Source organism: Pinus tabuliformis, chromosome 9 (genome assembly GCF_031772625.1).
Source record: "Pinus tabuliformis cultivar Carrire ecotype Pingquan chromosome 9, CPIR1, whole genome shotgun sequence".
Lineage (NCBI taxonomy): Eukaryota > Viridiplantae > Streptophyta > Pinopsida > Pinales > Pinaceae > Pinus > Pinus tabuliformis.
In genome coordinates, this window is record NC_142307.1 from 835,272,475 (window position 1) to 835,283,862 (window position 11,388).

Sequence of the window (11,388 nt, forward strand, 5' to 3'; positions counted from 1 at the left end):
TACACATCATGCTCGTCTTTTGAGCCTCGAGCAGTTAATTAAAGAAAATTCATAAAAGGCAAAAAATATATGAAGAAGGGTGGAAAAATCAAGGTCAGGGCACCTCATGTACCACAATTACTCCCTCCTATACATTACATACCCAAGAGTGGGCTTCCCCTTATCTAGATACCCCTGTGCCCCACTATGTGGCCCAGGATTGCCCCTCTCATTCCCTATCCCATTCCACTTATTTGTCACTTGCCACCCCCATTAAAGGGATGTACCTTGGACATACTATCCCCTTTAAGATCTGAAACCACCTAATAAGGTACATGGCTAACCCCCTTTGGAGCTTGGAGACACTAGCACATGCCAAAGCCCACTACAAAAGGGCGTGCCATTACAAAGTGCCCACATTGTTATCCATGATTTGTAATCTTTTTACCCAATTATTTTAATGACGGGTTATACTGGAAGCCTAGGGGACGCATTGGATCATATGCAGGATTAAAGGTGGTTTCCAATTGGGTTTGGTTTCCCTATATGTGATCCTAACCCCCATAGGTCTACATTAGCACATGTAGCGTGTGCATAAAGAGCCATGGGCCTCTACATAAAGAGCCATGGGCCTCCACAGCAGCAGACTATGGTCCCACTTCTCAATAAAGACTATTTGTCAAGGACCATTTGGGAATCCAATTTTCCCAAGGATTATAGGGATTGAGAAACTTGTTCATAAGCCTATCATTTCTCCCTCAACCCTCCAATCCTCACCCCTTATCCCTGGTGGACCAAGTCCCTTGCTTAAAGAGCAAGCAAGCTCCATTCTTCACTCCATCCTTGGGAAAGGGTTTTCAGGGTCACTTCTCACCTATCCATTGACATATACTTTACAAGTGAATCCCTACACTACCGGGACTCCCCCCATCGGTGAAAATCCGCAAAGAGCAGGGAGACTTAGCTGTGGTGACAGTGGGCTAAGCATCCACAGTTTCCCTTGACCTAGCAGTTGCCCCTTTAGGAACCCCTGCTGGTTTGAGTGGTAACAAGGACCACTCGATAAATTTGCTTCAATGATTAGATATATGAATGAATTGCGTGAGTAAAACATGACTTGTAAAAATGAAGTCGTCCAATACATTCCAAACTTACTCTAATAAAGCATATCAAATGGTTAAAAAATACCCTCAAACAACATCAACTCAAATGAAGTCACAAGATCCTTGTAGCAAGTATCCCTTTGCAAACATCCTAAAGCACTCTGTCACACACCAATAGGGATTCTACTATAGCTACATTCCATGTATCTAGACCCTAGAAGGGTCCATCATCCTCCTCTGCATGTAGTGGCTTTAGCCTTTCATCCCTTCATCACAACCCTCAAGAAAGCCACAAAATTGCAACCCTCTCACTCTGTCAAAAGGCTAAACAACATTCAAGAGGTTCCTCTTCCTATTTCCACCTCTCAACATATAGCTCTTTCTTTAGTTTAACATGGGTTGATTGGTTAGTTTTTTGGGATTTGGCCCTCACCTAGATCTATGGCCATTTGGGTCTAGAAGAACTAGAAAGTTTTATTAAAAGGCAAGCTCACTCATTACTTGTTTAAAGCCAAGAAGGGATATATCTCACATTAAAAAATGATTTGTGCTTCTTTGGCACTAAAGGAATGTACATTGTATATGAAAAAATGGACCCCTAATTTCAACCCTAAACTTAAATGATTGCTCTAGTTTGGATCTGCCTCCCGCATTTGCCCCCTCATTGTTAGAATAAAGACTCGCTCTAAAGCATTAGGAATTCTTTGGGGCGCTATACAAACAAACACTGAGCCCAAGGATGGAATGTTTTCTTGCACCATGATATGCATCAAGGTAGACTTCAAGAAAGACCTTTCAAAATTGATCTTTCTAACCCTCAAAAACTTGAAGCATATTCAATCTTTGGACTATGACTGATAGCCTTTCGAATGCAAAAGCTACCATGAATAAGGACACTCTGCAAATGACTACAAGAAAAATATTCATCCCAACCTATGCCTAAAAAGGAAGATCAATGGCACATGGCTAAAAACAATATGGGTTCCAGGCAAAAGACCACCTCAATTGTACCATAGTTGGCCCCATTGTCTTCAAGTTAATCGACTCCTACCAATTCAAAACAAGCTACAAATAAGAGTCAAGCAAGCACAATGATACCCAAGCTTGACACTTCAATTTAGATCCAAGGAAGTTCAACTCCATCCATAGGCCGACCTTAGGAAGGAAAATTGGGTTCATCATTCAACAAGTTTGAATCGCTTTCTTAGGGAGAACCAATTTCATTAGCAGAAGTGATCACAACTTTAGTCACAACAACCATGTCCTTATTCCCACTTCATACAAATCCCTCCTCATCAGTCAATGGACTCAAATTGTTGAGAGGAAATCGATCATACCCCAGACAAACCCCAACATTCTTCAAGTATTTTAACAAGGACAATTCGAAGAAGATGATAAAGACTAGGAAAAAGAAGAGAGAGTTGAAAAGATCAAGCAAAGAGATGACAAAAGAAAAAAGGGAAGAAGCAGTGGGGTCGGGTGCACGCACCCCAAACGGGGGGACATTTGGAGGTGTGTTTCCCCACACACCCCTTTTGGGGAGATGCGAGGGGGTGCGTTTCCCCAGTGTGGGAGACATGACTCCCCAAAAGGGGTGCTTCTGGGCATCCCCCCTCGAATTTGTCTAATAGCACTTAATAATAATAAAAATGAAAATTCATGCATTAAAAAACTTAAAAAAAAAAAATGAAACAAAACTTAAAAAAAAAAATGAAACAAAACTAAAAATTAAAAAGTTAAAACTTACCTAGGTTAACTTACCTATTCATTTCCATATTTCTCTTGCCCGTCATCGAGCTTTGTTGAGTGCTCTCTTGACGTCGTCAAGTTGTGATCTCTTGCCCGCTATCGAGTTGTCCTCTCTTGCCGCCGTTGAGCTCTACTCTCTTGCTGTTGAGCTCTGCTCTCTTGCCCGCCATCGAGCTCTTCTAGAATGATGAATGATGAATTTAATTTTTAAATCAATGTAGATTATAGAATGATGAATGATATGGATCAATGTATTTGAATATTTCATTATTGAATTTTATTATTGAATCTCATGGTATGGATGAATGATGAGTATGTCATATGAATGATGTATGTATCAAAATGAATGATGAGGATGGATCAATGTATGTCATTATTTAATTCAATTATGAATTTAAATTTTATGTGTGGATCAATGTATTACTATTAGTCTATTTATGCTTTCATTATTGAATATGAACTTGAATTTTATATATATAATATATATAAAATTAAAAATTATATACCCCGACGCCCCCCCGCACCCCCGAAATTTCCCTAAAATTTGAGGGTACTCCCACACGTCCCCCTATGCGTCTCCCCACACCCGCGTCTTGGTGGAACATTGGGAAGAAGTAGCAAATAAGGAGAAAATCTTGAGCATCCAAAAAACCATAGATAAATCATTGGGAACTAGAACTCAAAGTGTAAAGAAGCCAAGAGTTGGTGTTCTACTGCAAGGTGGAAATCACAAACCCACTTATGCAAAAATCATGAATATTGTTTACTGGAATTACCGAGGTATGGTAGTAATTTTAAACAAGCCATGAGAGATTTAATAAATAAAAATGCCAACTATCCTCCTACTCCAAAAGACTACGCTTGAGTTAATGGAAATGCTAAAAGTTTGAAAAATGCACTAGACATGGTAAGTTCTAAAGGAGCTTGAGGAGGTATTTGCACCCTTTGGGACAGTTCTTCATATCAATTGGAATATTCTCAACAAACACAAAATTTGATCCTACCAGGCATCACACAGAAGAACTGAGGCATTAGTTCAATATTTTTAATGTTTATATGATAGTGGAAACTGTGGGTGTGGGATATACATTGTTATTCATCCTGATTTATATTATCATTTTATGTGGAATTGTGGATAGGGTACTAACACTTGTGTAGAGATCCTTAGACTTTGGGGCATTTTATTTTGCACAAGATGGCTCTCCATTAGTAGAATGGTGATATTCGACGATTCAAAGGTGGCCATTGACTAGGTACAGGGTTGTACATCTCTCAGTCCCACATCTATCATGAGCAAAACTTGATTGCCAACAAACTATCCAACAGAGGACTTCAACAAAAACTGGGGCACATATTCCACTCCGCATTTTCAGAGGGCAAAATTATCGACTCTGGAAATATCTGCATTTGCTAGTCAATGTCGAATGCCCATGACATTTATTAGCCCTGGATTTAGATTTGGTACTATTTTTATGGTTTCAGACAATGTTGTACATGGTTCATACTTTATTGGTGGAATATTTTGTAATATGTAAACTCTTTTCTACTTAATAGAAAATAGTTGTGTTTTCTGTCCTAAAAAAAAACTGTAAAGAAAATAAGGATCATTGGAGCTCTCTATGTACCCTAGAGGATTCTAAATTTCCTAAGAATAGCATTACAGTCAAGGCCTTCAATGTGATCTTAAATAGTAAGGTAAAAACAGGTGGTGGCATAGTTAGAGTGAGGAACTTGGAAAGTTATCAGGGACTCAAGCATAAATATCAATATTACGAACAATACGAAAGCACCATCTAATAGCAAACTTACATTCCTCATTGCAAGAATAAAAAAGGAGACCCTTCAATAAAAAAGAGGTCACCTTTTTCCAAGCTCTAAGAACTCAATCAAGAAGTAGACACCCTTGCAAACAAGGCCTCAAAATTAAGCGAAGGAATCCTAAAGAAAAATGGGGGTATATCTTTCCAAGCTATCCCCTAAGTTTTCATCTAAAGTTATTTAGGCATGAGGACACCCCGAGACAACGTACTAGAACAGGAGGGAGGTGGGATGCAAAGAGCATCACTTCTATAGAAGCATCGCGCATGCCAATAATTAAGCTCAAACAACAATTTGAAGCAAGCAACGAATTAATGTAGGGAATAGGTGGGAAAAAAGCATAGAATGGAGGCGACTTGTTTAGTTAGAGCTCTTAGTGGTGGTCAACTTCAATTCAATTTCATTCTCAAGTACGCATTTCTACTCAAATCATATTGGCGTTCCTTGGTTTTTACTCCAATTAGTGGGCTCATTCCCTAGTAGTTTTTACCTTGGCCTAGTGCTCTGCATTGGTGTTTAGTTGAAATTTAATTCTTCTCCTTGTTCAAATTACATGTATTGGTCCCCCCGCCTCCACATCACCCTCCCCTTCCACCCGACCCCCCCTCTCCCGGCAACCTCTCCCACCCCCTCAGCGTCCCCCCCCCCTTCTCCCGGCAACCTCTCCCACCCCCTCACCCCCCCCCCCCCCCCCCCCCCCTCCTCCCGATCCCCCTGCCCCCATCACATCCTCCCTCCCTATTTGTGCCCCCTCTCCCCTCCCATCTGGCATCATCTGAATACTTCACTTCCTTCTCACTCAACTCGTGGTTGCAATCCTCAGCAGGTCAGGACACTTGGCATGGAGAACAAGTTAAGTTTGGGAAATTTGCATGTCGTTCCTTGTACCTGGGTCTATAGAAGGAATACTCAAGTTATCACTATGCGAAATTCCTCAAAGATAGAGCCGCATTTACTTCCCCTGGTATGGATCAGATGGTTCACTCGCGTGAAGGTGAAATTGCTTAAGGTGAAGGTCGTTTCAAACACCAAGGCAATCATGGCTGAGCATTGGGATCCTGGAGGTAAGCTTGTCGTCTTTCAAAATCACACGAGGCTTTTGTTCAAAAAGTTCTATAAATTGTTGAACAACGGTTTTAACCTCTGCAATAGGAATGTGTCTGACTTTGTCCAAAGGGTCGCTAGAGAGAGGACTCTTTGGCAAAGATGGGGTTGTCAATGGATAATTTTGGATGTTGAAGGTAGCCCCTTCCCTCAATCTAGAGAGTGTCATTTTCTAGTTATTTTGGTCAAGCGGGGAGAGTCAAGTGCTAGTGAGTGTCAATTGCACATTGTCAAGTCCCATTTTGAAAACTTCTACTACTGTGTGATCATTTTGGGTTTTGTTGGGTTCTCCGTTCATCCTCATCATTTGGGTCACTGGGAAAGATCCCAAAGCCTCACTGTGAACCATCCCTCTGAGTCAATTTCCACTGTGCACCATTTTCTTCTCGACGATATGGACTCTAGCTCCTGGGGCCGATGACGCCCACACTCGTGTAGGATGGTGAGCCATTCGGAAATGAAGTGGGAGAAGTGCCCCCTTTGACCTCATACTCCCCTCCCGCTTGTGGGTCCTGCGATAGAGAACACTCAACTCTACGAGCGGGCTTGGTAGAAATTCAAAAGAGTCTTCAGCAACAGAGAGAAGAGGCTTGTGAAATGCACGAGAGGAACATGGAGAAGAACATAAAAACCGACAGTTGGAAGATGAGGTAAGATGCCAGCCTGCGAAGTAAAATTGATAATCTACAAATTCAATTGGCAATGCAGAACTCTCAGAGAGTTGAAGAAACAACTGGCATTGACCTCAACCGACCAGTTGACTTTGATGACTAGTCTGCTTATTTTGTTTGTTTTTCATGAAGAATTTTAAATGTATTTTGTTACTACGGCAGTTCTGTAAGGTCTACTCTAGTAAATATGTAATCGCTCAGTCGTATTTTGCAATTTTGAGAGGAAAATGAACTTGGACAGTCAATCTACGCAATGTATATGAAATGTAAATCTCCCGTTCTTTTTCCCGTGACCCAGCGTGGATTAATACAAATATATTACTCTTTCCTATTACAAAAAAAAGATTACATGTATTGGTTTCAAATTATGCTCCATGCCTTGGGATTCAAAGGCCTTCCTCTTCCTAGGCAGTCTCTTATGTTTGGATGCTCTATATTCCATTCCCTAGCTTTTATTAGACTATAACAAAGAATATTTGGGGTGGTTACCCATGACCACTTTGTTCTCATGTGTGCGAGTATCACTCCAAGGTTATCATGTATCTTCCCTTTTGAGTTGGAATCTTAATCTGATTTGTTGCATTTGCTTGTTGAGAAAGTCTAGCTCAATTTTCTGGAATTGTTCGTTTGTGTGCTTTATACCTATCTCCTGTATGGGCTACAACAAAAGTTTCTAGACAAGGCTCATAGGGAAGTCCAAGAAATGTAATGGTTGTTATACAAGCATGAAGATTTCATAAACGACAACAAGACATCTATATTCTCAGTGACCACCAACATTCATGAGAACAAACATCAATGGATATCTCAAAATGTAGTATTATGGACACTCTTGTTTAGCAAAAGAGGCACGTTCAAGTACTAGAAGTTGAATGCTTAACGTTTAGGAATATGATATATAACCTTAGTTAGGCTTCCATTCAACTACCTCAAATTACAGGTTGTCAATAAATTCATCCCCTAATGATCTCATGGAAGAAGAAACAATCCATCAAAATGATTGAAGATATGAATTTGAGCAAACCAAGAACCTCATCCCATCAATATCAATCAAGATGAAGCTCACAGAGATCATTTTCTGTATTAGTATATCATGTTGTGTAGAACAATATCAATAACAAGTGTCTATTTTAGGGTTTGCACTAGCAAAACCTTTTCGAACCCTCTTGGAAGGATGACTTGGAATTCTCTGTACTCAAAACACATTGTATGTTAGTAATGTCAGTTTTGTTAAGAGATAACACTCTTTTTTTGTATTAACACATTGTCCAATACAAATATTATCCACCTCTATTGTAGAATAAAAAAAATAAACCAATTGCGAAAGGACATAACAAAATTGTTGTTGTTACTGGCTTCTAGTCTTTGTCAAATAATGTAGAAGATACAAGTTGACAGCTTCCATCATGTGTTAAAAGGATATATGGAAGTTCCAAAAAAATAAATAAATAAATAAATATTTAGTTTGGGTGGGTTTTCGTTGCATCAACCTATGCTTCCAAAAATTATGAGTGGCCTTACAATCAATGACAATATCCTCTAATTGCAATTTGATAAGGATTACCAATCTGCTCACTTCAACACTATTTATATTAAGCACACAAATTGAAATGGTCAAGATTGATCCACCATATGGGTATTGACATGATTAATGAAAGCAAATCTAACAAGAATGCTAGTTAGTTGTTATGAGGTTCTCACCATTAAGTCATGGCAAAACTAGATGCTTACATAACACTAGTGAGCATACACACTACAAATGAGCCTATCGACTATGAACATAATGTCATGCAAAATTATACAGCTATGTCTAGTGTTGAAATATTAATAGGGGCATAGTGAGCTTATATAATGTTGTTATAATACAAAGGGTCTATGGTCCAATTGTGTTGGAGAGTTGAAACTTAATGAGGCCATACTGAGTATGACTAGTGAGCATGCACACTACAAATGAGACTATCGACTATGAACATAATGTCATGCAAAAATTATACAGCTATGTCTAGTGTTGAAATATTAATAGGGGCATAGTGAGCTTATATAATGTTGTTATAATACAAAGGGTCTATGGTCCAATTGTGTTGGAGAGTTGAAACTTAATGAGGCCATACTGAGTATGTGGACTACTGGATAACTAGTGTTACCAAACTCTTTGGAGTCCAAGTCAATCCCTTGAGGGCAATAAGTCAAGTCAGCTCCTCTAAGCCCCAATAGGAGATGAGTAATACTTAGAGATTTTGATTGGAAGTAAGAGTATAGGAAGCTTATCCAGTATTAATATAATGGAAAGGACCTGTGGTCCATTTTTAATGGAGAGTTGAAACTTAATAGGTTATTGGCATGATTAGTGGTTATGAAACTCTCTTTCCACTCCAAGTCAACTCCTAGATTTGACTCTGCACTTTGAGAATGGAGTCATAAACATATTATTTGTCATACTTGCTATTTTGACTTGAGATGATGATTCAAAGTTCCAACCACAAGTCAATAATGAGTTAGATTGACTTAGAGGGTCCAGCTAAGTCATGAATAACAAAAAAAAGCACTCATTTTGTTTGACTCATTTCGCAGCAGACAACAAACAGACCTGTCAACTTTCCAAAATCCATAAGACATATTATGGCATGTAGTGTCATCTATGAACTTTGAAACAACTTATTACTGAAAAAATGGTATTATATGGGCATTGTAAACCTTCCTATTACTGAATATTATGTTTTTTTTCTGAAGTTAAGAGTTCTTTGTTTTTTTTTTCACAAACCAACCCTTGAGTTTTTCCCAAGTCCTTGTCAAGTCTCGCTCTTTGGCCTCAGCATATCATTCTTGGAGTTGAGTCTAGCAACTTTCGTTCTAGACCACTTCTATTAGAAGGGTGAAAATACCAGCACAAAAATCTAAAAGAAAAACAACTTTGCCTTGCCAGGTAAGTGAAAGAGGGGCACCGTTAAAAGCCCCCACTAGGGTTCCAGTCTCAACTAGGACAGGCTTTTGCTTATATTTGTGTTTGTTATACACAAGTGCTTACAACAGCAGTTGCAGCCAGGTCAAATCCTCGGAGAAATTGGTAGAATAGATATTCCCAGTGGTTGCAGCTTAGCCAAAAACTTGCTTTCACAAAGTCCACATGTTTGTTGACTCGTGTTGACAATGGACATGTTATTTTAAAATAAAAAATAAATCATACAATTTGACCATAAACATGCTATTAAAAAAACTTACTATTTGACCATAAGCATGCTATAAAAAAAATCATACTATTTTTCCATTATTTTAAACCCGGGAAAACTCTTTTGGAACTGCATGCACTCAATCTTTGCCAGCGTAGATGGAAGGCTGAGGTCATATGGAGGCCTTCAGTAGGCCTACCGCAGATTTTTAACGAAATGGAAACCTACAGTAGGTCTACCGCAGATTTTTGACGAAATATGGAAACCTTCAGTAGGTCGACCGCAGGTTTAACGAACTAGACATATTAAGGTGTAACGAAATTTTCAGGCAGGGATGAAATCCTGGCCAAGGGATATGCCACTTCGCTTTGTTTTAAATGAGCTTGACACTAAGAAAATGTTAGAAGCCTTCTATTCTCGTTACTAGCCAAATAAATAACCCAAACGTCCCTCCACATTTCTCGTAAATAACCGAAGGAACGAACGCTACCCAAAGCCCCAAAACAGAAACGCATATATATGTGAAAGAAAAACATGAAATATCGAGAGCAAGAGATAGAAATACATACGATAATCTGGTTCCGAGAGCGGCATGGAACTTTATGAGCGTGGCAAGAAACAAGTCTCTGTCTGCAACCACTTCTCTGTGGGTTGCAAGGGCCTCTGGATAAACCTGGTGAGCATCTCCCCCACCACCACCAAAGACCTGCATTTGCATATTGTTGGTCACAGCGGGTGATGCGTCCTCACTGGGTGGCGGTGGTGACGGCGGGGGCTGGTACTCTGGCTGCTGTTGTGGAGACACCACCATACCCATGATGTCTTTTGAGCAGCAATCCATGGTCACATCACACTGCAGTGTGTACCAACACACAACACCAACAACACAACAGAAGACAACAGAAAAATGTCCCTCAGGTCCACCCAATGAGTCAAACAACACAGGCCTGAGTGGGTCCAGCAGGGGTGAAATATGTGTTTTTTTAAAAAGGACTTTCAAGAATACCAACACAAAGAATGTCTCCCTGAATGAATGGCCAAAAGAACAGAAAAGGCGAGCGACAGGCAGGCCAGAAGAAATAATGTGAAATGAAAGAGGCCCCGGAGAGAAACAAAAAAAAACCCTTGAAGATCAAATGTGTTATGGAAAAAAAATAAATGAAACGGAGAATGGCGGCTTGTGGTAGGTAGAAGTTCTGTGTAGCCAAACCAAATGAAACCAGAACTTAACTAAAACACACATTACTTCTCTTCTAAATTTGCACCATCAGGCGTTAAAGCCCGTCAGTTCTCACACGCGCAGTTAAAGACTCCGTATGTTTCTCTTGAATTTCCAAATGAAAAACTCATATTCTTCGGAATGTGTAAATTTTCTTTGGTTTCCCCGAAATTTTTCATTTCGATTCTGGTGAGGGAGGAGTGGACGCGGCAGCACATTTATTTATTGTGAATAACAAGGAGAAGGTGAGGGTGCGTAACCTAATTATTGGCCCGTTGAGGGAGGTGGACTGTTCACGGGAATAATAATAATAAAGCCTATCTTTAGTAAATGCGGCATCTTAATTGTTTGGCATTATTTGAAAACAGTGGGAGGGATCGCAAATTCCAGTCTCCATCACTAACCTTTAATGCTTCCACACACGGAAGGTGGTTTCCGGAGTTCAACGTTCACCCAAATTCTGGAAGTTGCGGAGTTTTTAAAAAATTGAACAAAAAAGGTTTAGCGAAGATTTGGGATTGCAGTTTCCATAATTTACGTTAATCCTGTTTTAAATAGTTTAGATCCAAACGTATAAT

General features: G+C 39.6%; 1 protein-coding gene across 1 annotated transcript in view; it reads right to left on the minus strand.

Annotated features, from left to right (window-relative positions):
• LOC149151380 (high mobility group B protein 9-like) overlaps positions 1-11,036 on the minus strand; it is a 53,684-nt gene extending 42,648 nt beyond the window's left edge. Inside the window, exon 1 of the mRNA XM_089440082.1 lies at positions 10,161-11,036. Coding sequence (XP_089296208.1) covers positions 10,161-10,432 — 272 coding nt within the window. The 5' untranslated portion in view covers positions 10,433-11,036. The remainder of the gene's footprint in view (positions 1-10,160) is intronic.
• Between the last annotated feature and the right edge of the window lie 352 nt (positions 11,037-11,388).